This window comes from Dromiciops gliroides, chromosome 2 (assembly GCF_019393635.1).
Source record: "Dromiciops gliroides isolate mDroGli1 chromosome 2, mDroGli1.pri, whole genome shotgun sequence".
Taxonomy (NCBI): Eukaryota; Metazoa; Chordata; class Mammalia; order Microbiotheria; family Microbiotheriidae; genus Dromiciops; species Dromiciops gliroides.
Genome location: NC_057862.1, coordinates 346,062,006 through 346,086,313, shown reverse-complemented (window position 1 = coordinate 346,086,313; position 24,308 = coordinate 346,062,006). Strand labels below are relative to the sequence as shown.

The following is a 24,308-nucleotide window of genomic DNA, read 5'->3' as shown; positions in this document are numbered from 1 at the left end:
TGGAATCTGAATGCAAACTGAAACACACTATTTTTCACCCTCTATATTTTTTGGTGTACTTTTTCCCTTGGAGTCTATGTCTTCTTTTACAACATTACTAATATGGTAATATGTTTTGCGTGATTGAACATGTATAACTTATGTCAAATTATTTACCATCTCAGAGAGAGAATGAGGGAGGGAGAGAGAAAACTTGGAACTCATGTTTTTTCTAAAATGAATGTTAAAAATTTTCTTTACGTGTAATTGGTGGGAAAGTATTTTTTTAAAGTGGATATGAAGGTGCCATTCATGATGTTTTCCCTGGGTACATTTCTTAGTGATTGCCTCAGGAGCCAAATTTACTAAATATAGCTCTGTCAAGTTTCCTTCTAGTTCTAAATCCTATGACTCTAAGAAGATTGCTTCAAAAGTTCTGTGGTCTCTTTGAAGGTTGAAAAATAAAGGAATCCTAAGAAAAGATGACCACTTGTTAAGAGGACATCTCATGTTAACTGTTACTTATAAAAGTCTTTTTTTTAATTAACATGCATTTATTTTTCTCTCTTCTCTCTTCCCATATCCATTGAAAGAAAAAGAACAAAAACCTTTATAATAAATATTCATAGTGAAACAAAATAAACTCCCACACTGGTTATATCCAAAAATATATGTCTCATTCTGCATCTGGAGCTCATCACTTTTCTTTCAGGAGGTGGGTGGCATGCTGTATCATCTCCTGGAATCATGCTTGGTCATTGCATTAATCAGAGTACTTCAGTCTTTTTGTGTGACATTACAATGTTTATTGCATAAATTGTTCTGGTTCTGATCCCTTCACTATAATACTTCAAACAAGTCTTTCCAGGCTTCTCTGAAATTTTCTCTTTCGCAATTTTTCATAGCAAAATAGTCTTCCATCATATTCATATTCTATAACTCTGCTGATGGGCATCCCCTCAGCTTTCCAGTTCTTTGTCGCTACTAAAAGAGCTTCTATAAATGTTTTTGTTCACAGAGGTCCTTTTCCTCTTTTGAAAAAAGGGATTTCCAATACCTTTTGACTCCTTACTTCTTCCTGCTTTAAACTAAAGCTTCTTAAACTGTGGGTTGTGACCCCATATGGGGTTGAGTAACTGAATATGGAGGTCGCAAAAAATTTGGCAACAACCAATGTATACCTATTTTATATACCTATATACCCAGCATCATGTAAAAATTTCTCAGGTGAAAAGGGGTCACAAGTGGAAAAAGTTAAAGAAGCCCTGCTTTAAACTATATTTGATACACCTAGGCTATAATAAGCCAAACATGTCTTTAATAAGACCAAATTGAATTCTCCTTCCTTGATTGTGCCTCTTAGAATACCTAGCTTCCTTAAAGACTCAGCTCATCTGAAAAGGTAAACAGGGGGAGAAAAGTTATTCAATAAGGTTAAACTGTTTACATCCCTATGAGGGAAGATAATACTTTTAATTTTTGAGATCTGTATCTCTATTAGGGTATAGTTACTAAATATATTTTGGTGTGATGATATAAAGAAACTTAAGAGGCAGAATAAAAGGAGAATAGGGGGAGTAGAGGGAAGGGGAGGTAGAATGGGGTTAATTACATCATATGAAGAGGCACAAAAACCCTATTACAATAGAGGGAAAGAAGGGAGGGGTGAGCATTGTTTCAACCTTACTCATAATCATCAGATTTGGTTCAAAGAGGGAATAACATATACACTCATTTGGATAAAGAAACTTAGTTTATTCTTTAAGGAAGTAAAAGAGTAAGGGGAAAAGAGTGGTATTGATAGAAGGGAGGGAAGAATCAGGGGAAGAAAAGGGAAAGAAAAGGAAGGGCTGCTGATAAAAAGAGGGCAGACTGAGAGAGGCAGTGGTCAGAAGCAAAACACTGGTGAGGAGGAATAGGGTGAAAGAAGACAAAAGTACAAACAAAGGAGAAAAGAGGATGGAGGGAAATACACAGTCAGGAATCATAACTGTGAATGCGAATGGGATGAACTCTCCCATAATACAGAAGCGAATAGCAGAGTGGACTAAAAACAAGAATCCTACAGTATGTTGTTTATGAGAAACACATTTGAAGCAGAGGGATACACACAGAGTAAAGGAAAAAGGTTGGAGCAGAATATATTATGCTTCAGCTGAAGTAAAAAAAGCAGGGGTAGCAATCCTTATCTCAAACAAAGCAAAAGCAAAAATAGATCTAATTGAAAGAGATAAGGAAGGAAATTATAGCTTGCTAAAAGGTACCGTAGATACTAAGCATATATGTACCAAGTGGTATAGCATCCAAATTCTTAGAGAAGTTAAATGAATTACAAGAGGAAATAGACAGTAAAACTATACTAGTGGGGGATCTGAACCTTCCCCTCTCAGAACTAGATAAATCTAACCACAAAGTAAATAAGAAAGAAGTTAAAGAGGTGAATAGAATTTTAGAAAAGTTAGATATTGGGGGGTGGGGCCAAGATGGCGGAGGAAAGACATTAAACGCACAGAGCTCCTGATATAATCATTCCAAAAATGGCAATAAAAAAACCCTTGGAGCAGAAAAACACACAAAAATACGGGCTGAGAGTTTTCTTCAGCTATAGATAGACTTCAGGGGGCCATGCTGGGCCATGAATAAAGCCTAACCCCGCAATCCAGCTGACACACCAGACACCCGCCTGAGGAATTTGCCCCAGTGCCTCTGAATTGGCTGCAGCACTGGCATCTTCTGGAACTGAGTGCTCATTGGGTTGAACGGCTGGCGGAGGGGTGATGGTGGGGTGTAAGTGCAGGGGTACCAGTAGACTGGGGGGAAGAATTCAACTGTCCCACCCCAGTGGGGAACCAGGAAGTAGAAAAGTTAGATATGATAGACGTCTGGAGAAAACTGAATGGGGATATAAAGGAATATACCTTTTTCTCAGCAGTACATAGCACATACACAAAAATTGACCATGTATTAGGGCACAAAAACCTCACAGTCAAATGTAGAAAGGCAGAAATAGTAAATGCATCCTTCTCAGATCATGATGCAATAAAAATTACATGTAATAAAGAGCCATGGAAAGATAGATTGAAAACAATTGGAAACTAAATAATCTCATCCTAAAGAATGAATGGGTCAAACAAGACAGCTCATCTGCCACCCTATGGTAGGAAGCATTTCTTTATCCTAACAGTCATAGGTATCTCTCTCCTCAAATTATGAAGTATATCAGTTGTCTTCAAACTGTTTTTTGCTCATGGCACAGTATCCTTTATCATGAGAAAAAAAAGGCAAATTGAATTTTTAAATTGTGCACATCAGGTAGAGTTGGGGAAACTTCAGTATGATGTCAATTTTGTTAAGTTCTTTGTAAATTTAAGGTCTGGCTTAAGAGGTTAGCACATGCATGAAATGGGCAAGTTTTATTTATTTTGGAAATACTATACTTACAATGCTACTCATGTTGGTAAATAAAACTTATACAGAATATAATTATGTTTTCTTATATAATAGTACAATACCTAAAAATTTTACTGCCCACCCAGAGAAATTTCTTTCAAGAACTACTGATGCTCACATGTGGTATCTCTTTTTTTTTTTTCAGGGGAATGGGGGTTAAGTGACTTGCCCAGGGTCACACAGCTACTAAGTGTCAAGTGTCTGAGGCCAGATTTGAATTCAGGTACTTCTGAATCCAGGGCCGGTGCTTTATCCACTGCGCCACCTAGCTGCCCCACATATGGTATCTCTTGAAGTTGGAGATCATTTATCATTTTTGTCTTTGTTACTGTAGCCCTTTGCACATAGTAGGCATTTAATAAATGCTTGTTGGATTAGGTTGGATTCAGATGAGAAATAAGCTGTTCCTGCCAAGTTAGAAATCCCGTTATTTTCTGAACAATGGCTTAATTTGTTGTATTTTGCCCACCAATGTCAAGAGTTTCTCTACCCAAATTATTTTCTCTTCTTACATTAAAGCCAGAAAATGTCTCTGGTAATAAATCAACATGTGGAGACAGAAAAATGAAGTTGAATTGGTAAAATAGAATGTGTCTTAATTAGCTCAAGCCCAATCTTTAGGTTCCTCTTCAGCTTGAGCCAATAATGAAGAATGGTCGGGGAGGGAGAGGCAGGCTTGGAATGTGTTGGCAAAGAGAAGGGAAGATGACACACACACATCATTGTTACAAATTCTCAGCCCCAGAGGGCTCCTCCTAGGCCCCTTGTTTCTCAATTTCTTCCACAAAAAGCCACCTCCTGTAGGAAGCTTTCTGATAAACCCTATCCATGTTCCCTTCTTCCTCTTCTTAGCAATTCTGGACACAATCTGTAAAGGCTACTTAAATTGGATAGGTTTCATTTGAAGAAAAGACTTAGAAAGGAAAGGATATGATGGCTGTCTTCAAGAATTTAAAGGGCGGTCATGTAGAAGATGAATTAGTCATGTTATGCTTGGTCCCAGAGGACAGACCTAGGAATAACTGGTACAAGTTGTAGAGGAGACAGACATACTTTTTATGAGGGAAATCCTTCTACCAATTAGAACTATCATAAAGCAGATAAGGTGCCTCACTTGGTAATGAGTTCTCCATCACTAGAGGTCTTCATACCGGATGGCCACTAGTTTGGGGTACTGTACAGGGCATCCTATGGAGGTGCACAGATTGGACTAGATATGCAAAGAAGCCCTTTCTAGCTCTAAGAAGCTATGATTCTAATTCACATTTGTTGTGGGTTTTTAAATGAAAAAATTTTTTTCATTTAACAAGCATTTATTTTCTCTGTCTCCCAACCCCACTGAAGTTTTATTGATGTTTTGTTTTTACATTACAAACATTTACAGATTATCCCCACTTCATGAGAGAACTCTTGTAACAAAGTAAAATGACTAAGTAAAACCAATTCAGTGACCTCACCTGAAAATGCATTCAGCACTTAACATATGTGGCACCCCTCCCACTTCTCAATTTTTTAAATTTCTTGTAACCTCGACACTTCCATGCCCATTTCTTCCCAGTTAAATTGTAAGTGCTTTGAGATGAGGAACAATGAAATATCTTCTTTTTATTTTTTGCGTCATTGCAGCAAATAATGTGTTGTTATGACTAAGATGGGCATCCCTCCTTGTTCCCTCTCCGACCTTCAGTAAATGTGAAGTCAATTATTTCAAGTTCTTAATAAGGAATTCCATGCAAGTATCCATTTAAACATGAGACAATATAGAGCTGGGTTTTTTTTTGTTTGTTTGTTTTTTCCAAGGAAGGATAGAAAAGAAGCTCTTTCAACGCAGAGTTTAGCAAAACTGAACATCATACATGATTCTGTGAAATTTTTGAACTCCCTGCAACCGAACATCTTTCCTGGATTGCCCTTACTTTCGTTGTTATCCATCCATTTATGAAAATGATAATCGTTTGGAACCCAAGCTCCCCATTTGAATTACCCATAGGGAGGTGTGGCTAGACAGTGGTCCCTGAGGGAAGAAAAGTCAAACAGGGAAGTGACAGCTCCTCTGGACTCTGCCCTGTGTCAAACCACACCTGGGCTATTGGGTTTAGTTCAGGATGTGCCATTTTAGGAAGGACACCCAGAAAAGCTGGATGAGTTATCCAGAGAAAGTCAATCAGAATAGGTTATGGGTTGGAGGGTATGCTATAAGAAAAAAAAAAAGTAGAAAGAACTGAAGATATTTAGCTGAAGGAAAAGAAGATTTGGAGGAGGGTGACATGTTAATTGTCCTGAAGCACTTGAAGGGCTGTCAGGTGGAAGGAAGATTGATTAGGCCTCACAGGTCCCCAGAGAGTAAAACTGGGAGCTATTGATGAGATACAGAGAAGCAGATTAGGAAAAAACTTCCTAACAATTACAGCAATTTCAAATCAGAATGGGCTGGAAGGAATGGGTTTCCCCTCTTTGGAGACCTTGGAGCAAAGGCTAAATGACTACTTGTCCAAGATGCTGGAGAGGGGCATCCCTGATCAGGTATGGTTTAGACTAGGTGGCTTCAGAGGTCTATTTTGATCCTGTAGACAAGCGCTGAAAAAAGGTGACCTATGTTAGGACTCTTCTCTTAAAGCTGCAAAATAAAGACAGGGACCAGGGAGTGAGCTCTGTGCTGGAGTGGGAATACTACTAGATAAATATCATGCTATTTTTAGAATGTTGTATTCTCATTCACATACTCAGTATGTCTGCCCCCACCTCCACCCCCACCCTTGAAAGATGACCGACATCTGGAGGAATAGTTTTTGCCCTGGAGAGGCATAAACATTTCTTAATTAAGAGAGACTGTAAAGGGTGTGATTCTTCAAACCAGTTCCTTTTTGGATGAGAATGATTCCAAGCTATATTTGGTTATATCCATAGGAAACTCCTACCACAGACACAGTTCACCAGGAAGAGGGTAAAGGCCTACTCTAGCAACAGGCATCTAGGATTACTGTTTGAACTTTTTACTTACACATAGCCTCCAAAAGAAGTCTTCTTGCTGTCTGTTTTGCCCTGAGAGGGAATTCGCCCATAGAGCCTTAAGGAGACTTTAAGATAATCACATTCGGGGGTTTTTACCCTGGAGCCCAGAATCTATAAACTTGGATGAGAATAAAAATAATCTTTATTTTAATAGAATTGGCTTCCTCTGTAGTACTCCGTATTTTATTTTATGCATTTAAAAACATTATTCTGGGCCAGGAATGGCGGGATGAACCTGTAATCACTGCTACCAGAGAGATCGGGCTGGTGGCTCCTCTGAGCTGGGAAGCTCTGAGATGCAATGGGTTAAAGGCAATCTACACTAAGTCTGACAGCAATGTGACGAGCCCTCGAGTGTGCAGGTCCACCAGGCTGTCTAAGGAGGGATGAAGTGACCCAGGACAGAAAGAGGAGTAGGTCAAAGCTCCAATGCCAATTAGTATAGGATTGGGAGGTTTTTCCTAGCCTGAGGCAGATGGGAAGATCCAGACTCAAAACAAAAACAAAACAAAATATGACGAGAAGGGGTCTCCATAAGCTTCACTGAACTGTCAAAGGTGTTTTGCAAAGAAAGGTTAAGAACCTCTGATCTAGTTCCTTCATTATGGATGAGGGAATTGAAGCCAGAGAGGGAAGTGAATGGCCCAAGGTCATCCAGCTATTTAATGCCTGAACTGGAACTACACCAGAAGTCTCCTTCCCTTCTAGTCATAACATAATTTAGAGTTTTCATTGTTCACTCATATTCAACTCTTTGTGACCACATTTTGGGGTTTTCTTGGCAAAGATACTGGACTGGACTAATTTTACAGATGAGGAAACGGAGGCAAACAGGGTTAAGTGACTTGCCCAGGGTCACACAACTAGTGTCTGTGCTAGGTTTGAACTCAGAAAGATGAGTCCTCCTGATTACAAGAGACTATCCTCTGTCCACTATGCCACCTAGCTATCCAGATTTAGAGCTAGAAGGGAAGTTAGTTGATGTAGTCTAACATTTTTATCTTACAGGTTAGGAAACTGAAGCACAAAGAGCTTGATTAACCTGCCAAATTGATTCACAAAGATAGTATCTGAGTGGCAGAACTGGGATTTGAACCCAGGTCCTCTGACTCCAAATCCAGAGTTCTTTCCACTTATGTATGCCGGCTTTTAAGTGCTCTTTACACTATACAAGGGTACCTCAATCCTCAAACACTCCATGGATGCATGATGCCTTTGGCATGGTATTCTTTTGATCATCACTGCTCCTACTTCTCTATGCATGGGTTGATGGTATTCACGAGTGGCTGTGGCTGTCAAAATTCATCACCTAGTGACTACCCTTCCACCAATGTGCTCTTCATATGTGACTAGGCCCCTCTCTGCACCAGGGATTCTTCACTTGGGGTTCATGGATAGATTTCAGGAAGTCCATGAACTTGGATAGGGAAAAAAAGTTACATCATTATTTTTACTAATCACTAACAAATTTAGCTTTTTTTCCATTATGAAAGTATGCAACAAATATTATTTAGAGAAAGGGTCTGTAGATTTCACCAGATTACCAAAGGGGGCCATGACACTCCTCTAGACAGATGGACAAATAATTTCTGGGAGCCACTGAAAGCCTTTCCAGCTTTGTAGGCTATACAAAAAATCATGCTCATCTGAAAATTCAGTCACCTTCAGGCTACAGCCAGAAAAATGTAAAATATATTAGTGTATCAAGACCTGTCTCTGCTCTCACCAGCTTGCTGTATTTCTAAGGTTCATCTACAGGGTGCTTGAAATTATCTCGGAGGTTCCTCTAGAACAAAGATTAGATGTTTTCACCTCCCACAGCTCAGTTTTTTAATTTTTATTTTTTAATCAGTGAGTTTATCACTAATCTATTTCAATCTCCTTGAGTGGAAGATAACCATGGGTGAGATGCCAAGGAAGAAGAGATGATGTGTGTGGGGGTGTGCAAGGTCCTTTTCAAGTCTCCTGCTGGGCCTCTATACACTACCTCATTGAATTTTCTTTTTGTAGATTTATAAAAAAACCTCCAGCCTTCTGCAGAAAACTGCCTGTATTTCCTAACAACACACTCCTTCCATACTTTGCCAGACTGTGATCTTTGATCAACAGATAGTCAAGGTTTGCCATAAGAATCCACTCAACCAGTTGTAGGGGGAAGGGAGGCATCCAAACCCAGGGGATGAATAACTACAGTAAAACAGAAACATACCATAACATAACAGAAGGACAGAGGACAAGAGAGCCTTCTGTGTGTCACTGGCCTCAGACCACTTGCCAGAAACGGTCCCGAAGAGGCTGACTGGTTGACAAAGACCTCTACAGCCAACAGACAGCCCTGTCCAAGCACTCTCGCCCCCATGGTGCTAAACAACTGTGGAAGTCGCAGGTGGTGACAAGCAGGGGAGAAAGTTGTCCTTTTTCATGGTCCTGACGGCTGCCAGGCTGACACCAGTCTGTTTCGGGGCTCTCTGTTGGATCTACTGCTGTCTCTTCTCCCTCCCCCCCCCCCCCCCGTAAGTCACCCTCCCGGTCCTCAGAGCGTCTAAGACATTGCTTGGAGCAGTTACATTCACCCTGGTGGACTCCCCCATCCTGCCCCTGACAGTTCGGGGAGTAAGACCAATTCCCTCTGCAGGTGGCGCTTCCCCGAGGATCCCCTCCGGCCACTAGGACCTGGATCTCATCCCTGAGGCTGTCTGCTTCTCAGTCAATACCTCCTCCGACCCCCTCCCCCCCCAACAAGCTGGGGGCATAAGATAAACGCCTAAACAAAGGGAAACAAGAGAAGGTGGCTGCCTCCTCCAGGAAGCATTCCCTGCACTAGAGCAGACACTAAGGCGACTGGGGTGCTGGGGTGCTGGGGTGGGGCTGGAGCCTGGCGGGAGGTCGATGGTTTCGCTGTTTTTGCTTTTTCCTCTGCTGCTGCCCAGCTCCCCTACGATTTGCTTCCTTCATCCCTCCCTCACCCAACACACACCTCTGGGGTTTCAGGTGAGCTCCCGAATGCCAGGCAGCTGCCTGTGCCCACTATCCCTATTAATGCAATTTTGCTTGAGAACAGAAGAATAAGTGTGTGTGAGGATGTGGGAAGAGCCCCAAAGAAAAGGCTGGGATAATGGAGAGCCGGGCAGCTCTGGAAGTGGGGGGAGGGTGCTAGCACCTGGCTATAGCCAGGGTTCCTGGGGCGCGGGAGAAGAGAATGGGGCAATATTGGGCTGCTCCGGCACCTGGAGGGGAGGGGTGCGGGAGGAGCAAAGCGCCAGCGCTGGAGCCCTACACAGAGTGGAAGGCAGCGGGCAGTAATGCCGCCCTGCTCCTTGGCAGGAGGAGGCAACCCCAGTGGGCACGGCCTGGGCCCTTGCAAGTGTGAGTGAGTGTGAGTGCGTGTGTGTGTCTGTGTGTGTGTGTGTGTTGGCGGGTTGGGAGGGCGGGAGATGCCGGCAGTCGGTCAGCCAAGCCCGGCAACCGGGCGACAAGCCAGCTCAGTCCCGCGCTACCGCTGGAGAGGGGCTAGCAGAGAGCGGCAAGCGGCTCCGAGGCGGAGCGGGGGTACAATGGGGGGCCCAGGGCGTGGGCGTCCGCTTACCTGGCAGGGTCTTGTGAGCGGTGTTGCCCATCACTCTCGGGTGGGGGTAGGCAGCGGCAGAGAAGGCGCGGAGGGTCCCCTTGTGCGGTCCTGCTCCGCTATGCGAAGGGCCATTGACAACTACTTGGCGGCGGCGGCGGCGGCGGCGGTTGCTGCTGCGGCTGCTGCTTCCTACGCCCGCGACCGGTCCCCGGGTCCGAGGGCTCGGCTCCCGGACATAGCTTGCTGCCGGCACTGGCAGCGAGCGAGGGAAGAAGCGAGCAGCTCCCGGGGCCACCGCCGGCTCGCGCCCCCGGGAGGCGGAGCCACCTGGGCTCGGGTAGGGCCGGCCTTCGCTCCGCCCCGCCCCGGCCCGGCCCGCTGTTCCCCTTTGCAGCCGCTCAGCGGCCGCCGAGACGCGGGGGACGGGGGGCGGAGTCCGGCCGCATCTTTTGAAAGTTTGGAAAGGGCAGCAGGAGAGGAAAAAGCCGGGAACCCGGGCCACTCCTTCCCTCCCTCTGGGGCCTCCCATAAGGACATGCATGGGTGCCGAGCGGCCGTTGCACTGTGTAAACCTAGCAGAAGTCCTTGACTCTTGGGACCTTAAGCCACTAGGACAGATTGACAGACGCAGCCCGCCAAGTGTGCCCCAGCGCGCAGGCTTCTAAGAGGAAATCCAGGCGCGCAACTGGACAAACGCACAAATACCGGTAGCAATGAAACGATGCAGTCGTTGACATTAGGAGCAAAAAGGGACAAGTGCATTTAACAGTGAAAAAAAGACAGGAGGGGCAGAGATAGAAAGAACCAGGTTTAGAGGTTGGCTAATGCACACCACTTCTAGCTCCACTACTGGGGCAGGAGAGGAGAAGGGATTTGCCCAAGGTCACAGCTTTAAGTGGTAAAACTGGAATTGAGATAATAGAATTTAGAACTGAAAAAGGCCTTCGAAGTCATCTGGTTCAATCTCCTCATCTTACTGAGGCCTTCAAGGGGTACCTGTTACAAGAGGTCCTTCCTGATCCTCACCAATTGTTCCATTCTTCCCCCCCTCAAAATTCTATTTTGTATATGTTTTGTATTGACTCATCTGTGCACCTGCTGTTCTCTTCTCTCCCTCTCCTCCCAACCGACAGTTTCCTTTTTTGTTTTTGTTTTTGTTTTTTGTCTGGTTCCAAAGTGTCTTACACCTGGTAGACACTCAGTAAACGTTGAATTAAATGAATGAATGAATGGGTTTGCCCAAGGTCACACAATGAGTTTGTAGGAGTTCACATTCTCATCCATATTGTCTAACTCAAAATCCATTTTTTTCTTTTTGGCCACTCCCTTTAACTGAACCCAGATCCCTGGGCTCTGAGTCCGAGCTACCCCCCCCCCCCCGCGCCCCACCCCAGCCCCGCCCCAGCCAAAACTCTAATGGAGAAAGAGGTTGTTAGGTGGTCACGGTTGTTTAGCCAGTTCTTAGAAGATTTCGTTTCTGTGTTTGAATGAAGACTTGGAGAACTGGGAGTGAGAACTTGGGCACCGTAGAAGGGTAATGAGGATAATCTGAGTAGGGCAGATAATAGCTAGATAAAGCTAGCGCTTTAATAATATAACACTTCAAAGTTTTCAAAGTGCTTTACAAACATCTCATTTTATCTTCACAATAACCTTGAGACATAGGTGCTATTTTTATCCCCATTTTATAGATAAGGAAACCGAGGCAGAGAAAGGATAAGTACTTGCCTAGAGTCCACAGCTAGTAAGTGTATGAGGCTGGATTTGAACACAGGTTTTCCTGACTCCAGATTCAGGGCTCTATCCACTGGACCACCTAACTGCCTAAGTGACAGGGAAGGTGGCAAAGGAGTAGGGAGAAACCAGAGATAACTGGTGTGGCCCAAAGGGATCTTTATTATAAACTAGAGATTTTTTTTTCCAATTCATAGGACAAAGAAAAGACATTGCAAATTTAAATTTTAGACATCCCCAGAAGGGGAAACATTCACCAAAGCAGCCTTTGCTCTTCCTTAATCACAAAACAATTTTTACTAAGGCAGAGGGTCCCATCTGAGTATTGTTTGCCTGTGGGTGGTGGACAGCTTTGAGGAAGGACTATAGTTTTATTTGGCTCTGCAATGAGGGTTAAGTGACTTACCCAGGGTCACACAGCTATTAAGTGTCAAGTGTCTGAGGCTGGATTTGAACTCAGGTCCTCCTGAATCCAGGACTGGTGTTTTATCCATTGTGCCACCTATCTGCCTCCCCCCCCCACTATAGTTTTAGAGGACTCCTTGGGGTGAGCTAGATCAATTTCCCTTATTTTTCAAATGAGGAAAGTGAGCCCCAGAGAGGTTAAGTGATTTTCTCTAAGTCCCACAAGTAATTTAAATTTGGGTCATGATTTTGAACCCAGGTCCTAAAATTTAGCACTTTGTCCACTTCAACATAAGAAGCCTACCTTGGCATCATCATTAATTGAGAGACCTCCAGACAGGAGCAGTGAGAGTTCCAATGAGAAGGAGATTGCATAAATTGCTGCAAATAGTACTATTTGATGTAACTCAATTTGACATGATAAGAGACCCACAGAGAAGCACCATTTTGAGACTTGTCTTGCTTAAAGTAACAAACAAAAACTACTAAGTAAAACCAGTTGATACAATGTATGCAGCTTTTCTTTTCTTTTTTTTTTTGCGGGGCAATGGGTGTTAAGTGACTTGCCCAGGGTCACACAGCTAGTAAGTGTCAAATGTCTGAGTCCGGATTTGAACTCAGGTACTCCTGAATTCAGGGCCGGTGCATTATCCACTGCGCCACCTAGCTGCCCCATATGCAGCATTTCTAACCTATAGTTCCCCACCTCTGCTGAAAGGAGAGAGGTGTACTTCCTCATCAATTCTATAGCATAAAGGCTGTTGTCAGATGGTAGTTCATACGGGTTCATGTTTCATGAGTGCTGGGCTATCTTAATATTTGGAAATGCACTGGTTGAACATTTCATGAGTGAGAATAAGACAGCTGAATGCTACCAGCCATTTTCCAGCTCTAAAATTCTAGGGGAGGAGACTTTATGCTTGTGGCTGGAGTCAGCTAGTGTCTTAGTTTGTTTCATTTGATTTTTTTCTGTAGAAATGCATAACCAAATTGGTTTTGATTAGGGACAATGAGACATGGTAAAGTTTCATCTGTAACTTTAGCCCTTGGTCACGAAAAGCATTCTTAACTTTGTCACCTGCCTGTAATTTAGCAATCTTCACAGAACAAAAGTGTATTCAGAGAGCAGTTACTCTTAATAAATTTAAGTGGTCAGTATTGGGCAATGTTATGGGAATGCAGGCTTGAGGCAAACAAAAATTCTCAGCCTAGTAAAAGCTGTACAGGTGCTCTCTGTGTATAGCAAACTCTGACATCTGGTTTGTAAATCCAGATTTTCACGTAATTATAGAGCAATCCATTGCCTCACAAAGGGATTCTCTCTATGGTTTCTTGAATCCTTATTAAGGATTTACACCTTGCCTAATTCCAAAAAAAGTTTGATGTGGCATTCAAAACAGGATAGTTAAGGGTAACAGAAGAGCAGGTAAAATCCAAAAGCAGCAGGAATAGATGTTATCAGGCACCTTGGGTAGGTTATTACAATTTGGTCATTGGACTTGCCTCTGTTCCCTAGTTAAGGCCAAAGGGGAAACATTAAATTACACAGTTCTCATTGTCCAACAAGAAAGAGCATGTGGATTCTTTTGCCTAAGTGAGGTTTTACACAGACCTAAAATTTAAGATGGAATTTACCATATGGGTCCTCAGATAAGGGACATTGTGTAACATGGCAGATCGTGCATTTGAGTTTTTCAAAAGAAACAAACACTGTTGCAATGGAGAAGAACAAGCAAGGACATTAGAACCGTGTTTGAAAGGCTGTCACATGGAGGGGGAGAGTTGTTCTGCTTGGCCCCAGAGGACAGAACTAGAAGCTATGGGTGAAGGGTGTGGGGAAGCAGATTTTATCTGGAAATGATTAAAATATACCTAACAATTAGAGCTGTCCCAAAGTCGAATGGAGGTGATTCAGGAAGTAGAGTGTTCCCCCTCCCTGAAGGGACCAGATGACTAGATGACCATTGGCCTAATATACTATAGAATGGATTCTTGTTCAGGTGAAAGTGGAGCCAGATGGTTTCTGAGGTTTCTTCCAGCCAGATTCCGTGATGATCCTTATATCAGTTCTCCATAAAAGACAGAGGACAAAGTGAAGGTCTGGTCTGGTTTTCTTTCTTATGGCCTTCCTCAGTATAGGGATGCTATTTGGATTATCTAGATGAATCCTATGGGTCTTTGAAATCTTCTAGTCTAGTCCCCTTTCCTTATAGTTAACCTTTCCAAGTGGCCCTTTTCCCCTCAATTATCTTGTCTTAAGGGAATGTTTTGTAGTGTTTAGACCTGGAAAGGGCCTCAGAAGCTAACCTAGTCCAGTCCCATTATTTTAGAGATGAGGAAATAGAAGCCCAACAGGCAGGTGACTTCCCCAAGGGCACCCTGGCATTATTAAATAGCACTAGCTCAGGTCTTCTATTCAAATCCAACATCCCTTTCTGCTATATTATACTCCCTTCCTAGGGCAGCTAGGTTTGCAGTGGTTAGAGCCCTGAACCTGGAGTTAGGAAGACCTGAATTCAATTGTGACTTCAGCGTGACCTTGAGCAAGTCACTTAACCTTGGTCTGCCTCAGTATTCTCATCTGTAAAATGGGGATAATAATATCATCTACCTCCTAGGGCTTTTGTGAGGATGAAATGAGATAAGTATTATAAGTACTTTGAAAAATATAAAGCAGTATATTAATGCAATCTATCATTACCTATTTTGAAGACAAGGCAAATGAGGCCCAAAGAAGAGCCACAGGCTCATAGATCTAGAAAGGATCACCCTTATTTTACGGATAAGGAAACTGAGGTCCTGGGAGTTTAAGCGACTTGTCTATTATCACACTAATAATAATAAAAAAATATCAGGTGAGAACTGGACTCAAGTCCACCAATTCTAGAATCTGTGCTTGTCCCACTCTACCATGTTAACTCCAAGAATGAGACTTGCCCAAGTTCACCCAGCAAGGGAGTAGCAGAGCGGGACTTCATTGTATTTTAGGTTCTATCAATCATTCAATCAACTTGGCATTTATTAAATTTCTGCTGTTTGCCAGAAGGGGCCTTAGAGGCTGTGGGTTCTGCTCCCTCCCTCTAATTTTATAGATAAAGGAAATGAGGTACAGGCTGGCTAAGTGACCATATAACTAGTAAGCATCTGAAGTGGAATTAAAAATCAGGTTTTCTCTGGGGCAGCTAGATGGCGCAGTGGATAGAGCACTGGCCCTGGAGTCAGGAGTACCTGAGTTCAAATCCAGCCTCAGACACTTAACACTTACTAGCTGTGTGACCCTGTGTGACACTTAACCCCAATTGCCTCACTAAAAAAAAAAAAACCACAAAACAAAAATCAGGTTTTCTGACTCCAAATCCAGCCCTTTCCTCCCATCATATAGTATTACTGCTTTGGCAGTTTCTATAGCCATAATTCCTGATTTCTTAAAGAAACACCTCTACTGGAGTTATTCTATATTGTTGGTTAAAGTGGCAACTGTATGGTTTTGTTTCCAGGTGTATGGAGGGTAAGGGGTCAAGGGGTAGGAGTTTGTGGGTAGATATGGCTGATTGTTTTGTTGTGGAAGTTTGTACTTGCATGACCCATTTTAGCACTGGTGGGAGTAGGGAGTTCCTGAGGGTAGGACCAATATTTTCCTCAACTGAGATTTGAATCTTCTTAAACATTTACACAAATACAGCATGTCTCTAAAGTCTTAGTCCCCCTCAAATCTGCCCTAAGACTTTTGGGATACTCTATATTTTTTTGGGACCTCCGAATTCAGGGGCTTGTCATTCTTTATAAGAGACTTCAGAGATCTGCTAATCCACTTCCTTCACTAACAGATGAAGACCACGAGGTCCATCAAGGGGAAGTGACTCCCTAATGGGCACACCAGTAGCAAGCAGGAAAGAAATGACATTAGCCACAAAGCTTTTTTTTTTTTTTTTAGTGAGGCAATTGGGGTTAAGTGACTTGCCCAGGGTCACACAGCTAGTAAGTGTTAAGTGTCTGAGGCCAGATTTGAACTCAGGTACTCCTGACTCCAGGGCCAGTGCTCTATCCACTGCGCCACTTAGCTGCCCCCTCAAAGCATTTTTTAAAGCAGCTGTTGACAACTAGTTACCTTATTCATAAAAGAACCTCCATAAACTCCTCTATGGAAGAAGGTCTGATTTCAGTAGGCCACATAGTATGTAGCATGTGCCTTGGCCTGGCAGTCAAGAGTCTAATGGGACTTTACATGACCTTGGATAAGTCACTGTCTCTCTTGGCTTCAGTTTTCTTATCTGTTAAATAAAGGAGTTGGACTAAGTGGCCTCTCACTTCCAGTCTCTGTGTTCTATGACTCAAATTCTGAAGCCTAATGAAAACCATTCATTCATTTGGCAAGTATTTCTAAAATCAGTCAACTAGCATTTAAGTGCCTACTTATGTGTCAGGCACTGGGCAAAGCACTAGTGATACAGAGAATGACTCCTCCTCCTCCTCCTCCTCCTCCTCTTCCTCCTCCTCCTTGATCTCAAGGACCTCACAATCTAATGAGGAAGACAACTTGCAAATATGTACAAACAAGATCTTAACCAGTTGTCTAGGGCCACTTATTCCTGATCATTTAAGGGGCTGAGATTTCTATGGCTCTTTGAAGCTTTAAATGCTATTTCTCTTCACTGGAGAACACCTTTCAACTATGGCAGTTTTAGGTGTGGTGAAAATGATGCTGAACTGGTCCTTCTGGGCAATAATCAATTAGCAGGGTCAGCTCCTTCTTAAGAAACCACACCTAGTCAGAAACAATGAGACTCTGTCATCAGCACGAATGATGTTGGTAGTTCTGTTGTCTACAGCTGGAGGAGAAAGATGCCTTTAAATGCAAGCTCCCCAAATGAACTGAAAGACAAGATTTGCCTTCCACTCTCCCCTCCCCAAAACACATCAAGATACATTTCTTTTAAAGGTAAGCTCTGCAGTCTCTGCCTGAGATCAGCTAATGTTACCACGTGACCAAGACAGGATTCTCTTCCCCAGCAGAGCCAGGGTCATATGATGTATTCATGTGTGTATTCACCTCCCCTCATGTACGGTAGTTCTTATTATACAATGAATACATCACCTATTTATATATAGCTCATGTCTCCCAAGGAGCTCAAGATGCTTCACTGACACTTTCATTCATATTCAGAACATTATAAAGTAAAATTTGGTAAGTGCTGAGGCACTGTAAAGATACTCTAACACCCCGGATTAGGAGATGAGCCTGGTTCTCCCCCTCTGTGCGAATGAATGGTACATTTCTTCCCCATCCCCTGATCACCAAGAGCTGGTTTTGACATAAGGTCCGGGGTTCAGAACTGGTTTCAGCTCTAAACTTTATAGGTTATACAGTACAACCTCTTAATTTTAGAGGACAAAACAGATATGGGAGTGGGACATGAGGGTGATTTTTAGCAGTGTTTCTAAGGGAACAGGAAAGTAGCCAAGGAGTCAACATTTTGTGGTAGAAAAAAATAATGGTTTTAGAGTCAGAAGATCTGAATTTGAATCCTGGTTCTGCCATTTACTACCTGGATGGCTTTGAACAAGTCACTTTCCCCCTCTAGGTCTTAGTTTGGTCATTTATAAAATGAAGAGTTTGCACTAGGATAGTCCCTTCCAGTTCTGTTCCATGATCCAATGGCGAAATTATGCCTAAAGTGCCTTCTAGCTCCAGATTCTATGATCCATATCAGGGTTTTCCATTAATAAACAAACCCTTACTGACTAGGGGGACAGTTTAGCTTGAAGAAGCTATCTTTTTTCTATTCCAAGGGAGAAGCGAACTTATTTTCCACTCACCATCTTACCTGCCTGCCTCCCACTTTCCCAGATATCTGATCTAAGGAGAGGTAACTCTCATGACTTTGGGACAGCTTGGCCTTTGTTGCATAGATTGGAAAATTTTGATGATTGTTGCTGATTTTATGGACCCAGGCTTCTTCATTTGGGTTCTTTGGACCCTAAAAGGAGTCCATGGATGGATTTTAGGGTGTCTGTGTTATTAGATGGAGAAAATACATCTTTATTTTTACTAATCTCTAACTAAAATTTAGCTTTTTCTTTCATTAAAATTTATTTTAAAAATACATTATTCTGAGAAAGGATACCTAGGCTTCACCAGACTTCTAAAGGAGTCCATGACACATAAAAAGGTTAAGAACCCCTTTTATAGGCTTATAACACTGAAATGTGGAAAGATAATGGAGTTTGAAAAGCAATTTGATCAATCCTTTTGGACTTTAGGGCTTAGATATCTCAATTCTCCCTATAAATGCCCTGTTTGCTCAAGCACACTCCCACCTCCTCAGTTGTACAGGGAAAGACTTTGGTTTCCAAATAGTAGTCTCCGTTGTTACCCATAGTAGCTACACTTGGCATGTCTTGCCTTTAGTAGGCACTTACTAAATATTTGTTGAATCAAGTGCCCAAGACCTTTGTTAAAAAGATGTGTAGTTCCTAATGTGTCCCAGAAGGGAAATACTGCTGACCTGGGTGGGGAGAGAGGCTAGGCAGAGAAGGACATATTCCGTCCTCAATTATAAGAAGAAAGGAAAATGTGTGAAGGAAAAGTGGCTGGGTCCTGCTTCAAATCTCTCTCTACCATTTCCCTTTTTGAAAGCCTTCTACCCTGGTCAGGAGTTTTGTTTTTGTTTTTGTCTTCCCCTTGGGTGCTTATCACTCCAGGGGTGATGAATCTGTGGACTGTTAGCATTCTACTGATGTTCTAGAGGCAGAGTGAAGAACCAGTCACTGGGATCAAGCAGTCTCTGTCAGGGGTCAGTACCCAGCCAGACTGAATGGAAGACAGTTATGGGGAAGAAATAGGCTTTTGATATCTTTTAGTCTCAACTCTGGCTACTCTAAATAAGGGTTACTTTACTGGTCCTTTTGCTGATTGTGGAAGATACCTCTCTACAAGGGGGCTGGGCAGAAGCTGGAGAGCCAATTCATAAGCCAAAGGATAGGAAGTTTCTATTTCTAACTGTCCCTAAATGATTGGAAGGCTCTGCCCCAAGGGAGCCTTGACCCTAGGCACTGGCAGAGTAGTTGGCTGCCTTTGTGACTTGACATGAACAGTGTGGACAGGCTGATTTATAATAAGGGATTTTCCCTACTGACTTTTTTGACCCAAGATTTGCACTGAGAAGGCAGTACTTATGGATCCTGTAAATAAGGGTCTACTTTAGGAAAAGACTGGCCAGAATGGTTTAGGAATTCCATTCGTTTCAAGTAGCCATTGAGTACTTCCTATGTGTTTAGAATGATGGGTAGGATTTCAACAGGTGGAGATAGGGAGGAGAGGGTTGGGCACCGACAGCATTCCATGTATAAGAATGTTATTAGCAAAGGCATGAAAGTAGGATTATTATTTTTTTTAGGTAACAAATAAGTACAGTCAAGCAAAACAAGTTTCTATGTTGGCAGTGTTTAAAAATGTGTGTCTCCTTTTTCATATTAGTGCATCACCTCTCTGTCAGGAGGTAGGTAGCATTCTTCATCATCTGTCCTCTGGAATCATGGTTGATCAATGTGTTCTTCGGAATTCTTTTTAATTTTTTTTAAAGTTATCTTTTGGAAGTAAGATGTGTTGGGGAAGGGTGAGTAGCATTCATTTCCTGGAGAATTTCAGCATGTTCAGTGTGGCTCCCAATTCTCAGAAAGGAAATATGAAAAATAAAGTCTCTATTGTCGTGGGAAGGACCAGATGGTCCCAAGCAAAGACTTCACCTAACAACCCACCCCAACCCCAGGGAGGTAATGAGTAACATGGTTATTCTGGTCCCACCAGTCTTACTGTGCTAGCTCTACGTTTGAACCTAGAGCTTAAAGCCCGTGGGCAGTAATAGGCTCTGAGCCTAGTCAGCCTCTCCCAGATATGCAGAACCCTTTATCAAACACCAGCAGGGCAGAGGGCAGAGATGGAAGAAATGAGTGCAGGGGAAAGTGTAAGGAAAAACTTCCTAACAATTGGAGTAGTCCCAGTGTGGAAAGGGCAGGCTTAGGAGGCAATGGGTCTATACTCACTTTCAAACAAAGCCTGGATGGCCCCATGTCAAATAGTTGATAGAAAGGATTCCTATTCAGGTTTGAAATGGCCCTTTTAACTCTGAAATTCTGGAGGAAAGGATAGTCCAATAGGTCTAACAACTGTCCTGCAGTCCAAGCATTCATTGCAGTGGGAGCCAAGGTCAAATCTTAAAATATGAGGACAGAGAATCTCAGAAATGTCCTCCTCTTCCCTCAGGCAGTCTAGATTATGAATGGTGGGATCTCAAGTGGCTTTCTCTCACAGAAAAAATGGGGAGCTGGGATGGTGGGATGGAGGCTCAAACCCATTTGAGGGTGCTTAACTCTAGTCCATGGACCAGGGGTCTGTGGATAGGTTTCAGGGAATCTACGAATTTGAAGGGGTAAAGTTACATCTTTATTTTCACTAGCCTCTAATTGAAAGTTAACATTCATTTAATTTATTTTAATTTAACCACCTTAATTATTCTTATTTATTTATATTGTTTATCTTAATTACATTTAATTATTTAAACATTAATTTAATTAAACTATTTAAAAAACATTCTGAGAAGGGGTCCACAGACTTTGTCAGTCTCCCAAAGTGGTCCAAGACACAAAAAAGGTTAAGAATCCCTGGACTAGAAGATTTTTCAGGGTCCTTCCAGATTTAACATTGAACCATTCTGACTCAATGGAGCAAGCACTTTATTTCACACCTATCAGATTGGCTAAAATGATAGAAGGGGAAAATGACAAATGTTGGAGGGGGGGTGTAGAAAAAGTGGGATGCTAATACAATGTTGGTGGAACTATGAACTGATCCAACCATTCTGGAGAGCAATCTGGAACTATGCCAAAAGAATTATCAAACTGTGTATACCCTTTGACGAAGCAATACCATTCCAAGGTGATCAGGGAAAAAGAAAAAGAATCCATATGTTCCAAAATATTTATAGCCCCTCTCTTTGTGGTGGCAAAGAACTGGAAATTGTAGGGATGTCCATCAGTCTGGGAATGGCTAATCAAGTTGTGGCATATGATTGTGATGGAATACTCCTGTGCTATATGAATGATGAGTTGGTTGACTTTAGAAAAAGATGGGGGTGGGGCAGCTGGGTGGCACAGTGCATAAAGCACTGGCCCTGAATTCAGGAGGACCTGAGTTCAAATCCGGCCTCAGACACTTGACACTTACTAGCTGTGTGACCCTGGGCAAAACACTTAACCCTCATTGCCTTGCAAAAAACCCAAAACAAAAAAACAAAAGAAAAACATGGAAAGACGCATGAAATAATGGAAAGTAAAGTGAGCAGAACCAAGAGAATGTTGTATACAGTAACAGCAATATTATCTGAAGAATAATTGTGAACAATCAAGTAATTCTGAGTATTATAAATATTCAAATCAAATATAAAGGACCTATGAAGGAAGATGCTATTCACCTCCAGAGAAAAAAACTGATAAATAGAAGTACCCATAGTATGGCTTTACATATATTTATAAATCTGTGTCACATGATGGCCTTCTCTAGTGTGGGGTGAGGAAAGGAGGGATGGTGAGAGTCTAGAACTTAAAAATGTAAACAAAAAATTAAATTGATTTTTTAAAAAATGAAGCATGCCAATTGTGTCCTTTATGACAAATGTAAGGACCACTTGGGACTTGGGTGGTAGTGGTAGTAGAGAATATAGTAAGACACCAAGGGCAAACTTTACCAACTTTAACTATGTTGAGGCTGACTTTAAAGGAAGCATCACAGAAAGGGACATGGGAATCTCAGCTCTCTCTCCTGAGAGGATGGCTGGTAAACCACAGAGGAGGGAGAACTCAGGGTAAGGAAACCAAATTTCCTTTGCTCTCCCTTCCCCCAACCTCAACCCCAATACTCATATTGTGTCATGAAATTGATTCACTGAAAAGGCCTCCACAAAGAAAACTCCAACTCTACCAGCAGCTGCTTTTAAAGAAACTCACAGCCATCTGCTGCCTTGGCCCTTGCTGCACCGCGGGCCTGGGTTGCTATGCACTGCCAGACATTTGCAGAAGCTGTCAAAAGCCGGGCTGAAGCTCCAAGGGCAGGAGGAGGGGAGCTGGGCCACCCCAACTCAATGGAGCAGACAGCATCCTCCGCAGCTCTCCCCTGGACAGTGATTAACAAAGGCAGAATCCCTGGCACCTCTGCCAGTTTTTTCTGGAGGGGGTGGGGGGAGACATTTGCTGATAGAGGGAGGAACCACCCCCACACACTCTCCAAAGAAAGAAAAAGAGACATTTATTTAAGTCATGAGATATAAGGATTAAAAACTCAATAAGATGACAATTGGCTGAGAGCTCCAAAATCTATTTTCTTAAAGATGAAAGGCTGGGGCCCGCAGCAGAACATTCGTCTGACTAGAAGGATCATAGAATTAGGAATGAGGACAGACCTTAGAGATTATTTGATCCAGGGCTTCTTAAATTTTTTTCCACTCACGACCCCTTTTCGCCTGGGAGATTTTTACATGACCCTGGTTATATACCTATATACCTATATTTTATATACCTATAGGTATACATCACCTTTTACTGTTGCCAAATTGTTGGCAACTCCCACATTAAGTTAGGTGACCCCATATGGAGTCATGACCCACAGTTTAAGAAGCTTTGATCTAATCTAATCCTTCTCTCCTCACTTTACAGGTAAGGAAGCTGAGGCCTAGAGAAGGGGAAGCACTTACTCAAGGTCACCCAGGTAGCAAATAGAAGAACCAAGATTCAGAGATTCAGGTCTTCTGATGCCAAATCCAGTGCTTTTTCCATTATACCATGATGATGACTTTAAAAATCTTTAATATAAACATTATCCCAGTCCCTCCCCCTACACACACACACACACACACACACACCCTTATTTTTTCTGGTTCAGACCTGTGGTTTCATTGGCATAGCAAATTCTTAGTGTGGAAACTTGCTTTTGTAGATTAACTCCCTATAGTCTTAAATCATTACCCAGGGCATCAAGAAATTAAATGGCTTGCTTGGGGTCACACCACTATCCTGTGTCAAAGGTAGGATTTGAATCTGGCTCTTCCTTACCATACTTGTCATAGATCGAACAGCTCTCTATCCACCAAGTCACATTCTCAGACTCACTTGAAGCCCTCAGGGAAAAAAAAAAGGTTCTATTCCCCTGGAAACTTGTGAAAAGAAGACGTTTTCCTTCAGTGTCAGCAAAGTTCAGGGGAACAGAGATGAAATTTAGTCTGGAGACCTGGTTTTGATTCTTGCCAGTTGAATGATGATGACAAATCACTTCACATACCTCTGAGCCCCGGTTTTCTCATGTGTGAAATGGGGCAGTAATGTTTACCCTCCCCATCTCACTTTGTTGAGATGTGAATTGTCATTAAAACGTTATTGGGGGGGCAGCTTGGTGGCACAGTGGATAAAGCACTGGCCCTGGATTCAGGAGTGCCTGAGTTCAAATCCAGCCTCAGACACTTGACACTCATTAGCTGTATGACCCTGGGTAAGTCACTTAACCCCCATTGCCCTGCAAAAAAACCCCCAAAAACCAAAACAACAAAAACCAAACCAAACAAAAAACCATTATTGGGGAACTCCATGTTTTTAGCTTAAAAACAGGCAACCAACTTTGACCTTCTCTGGGGGCTCAAGAAGGCAGGGATGATGTGCACAGCAGTGGACATTCTTCCCTCCCATCTTTCCCTCCCACCAGGTCCCTGGGTGGTACAGCTGTCAACTGACACAGACACATTCCTGGAAGCACCTCCAGGGAGGTAGGTGGGGGCTCAGAGGCCCAAGGAAAAGCAGTTTCCTTGGCATCTGGCCCTCCTGGTGCCAAAGCTCAGCTCCCAAAGGATCCTGGTGAAAGCCCCAGGTCTCCTATTGCTCCCCTCACCTTGTACTTTCCTTCCCTGGGAGACCCCAGTGTTTGTGGTCTGTGGCTTGTTCCTTATCCCCAAGGCTTCATCCTGGGAGCCTAGAGATCATGACATCCAACCCCTTCATTATCCACATGGAGAAACTCTTCAGAACGTCTTTGAAATCCTCCCCTCTCCTTCTCTCTCTTAGTGGTTGTTTATATAAATTTAGCAGATGCTTACTGAGTGGTTACTGCATGACAGTCATT

At 42.8% G+C, this 24,308-nt stretch overlaps 1 protein-coding gene across 1 annotated transcript in view; it reads right to left on the bottom strand.

The window, feature by feature from the left end:
• NEURL1B (neuralized E3 ubiquitin protein ligase 1B) overlaps positions 1–10,303 on the bottom strand; it is an 80,881-nt gene extending 70,578 nt beyond the window's left edge. Inside the window, exon 1 of the mRNA XM_043986277.1 lies at positions 10,028–10,303. Within this exon, the coding sequence (XP_043842212.1) occupies positions 10,028–10,058 (31 nt within the window). The 5' untranslated portion in view covers positions 10,059–10,303. The remainder of the gene's footprint in view (positions 1–10,027) is intronic.
• Between the last annotated feature and the right edge of the window lie 14,005 nt (positions 10,304–24,308).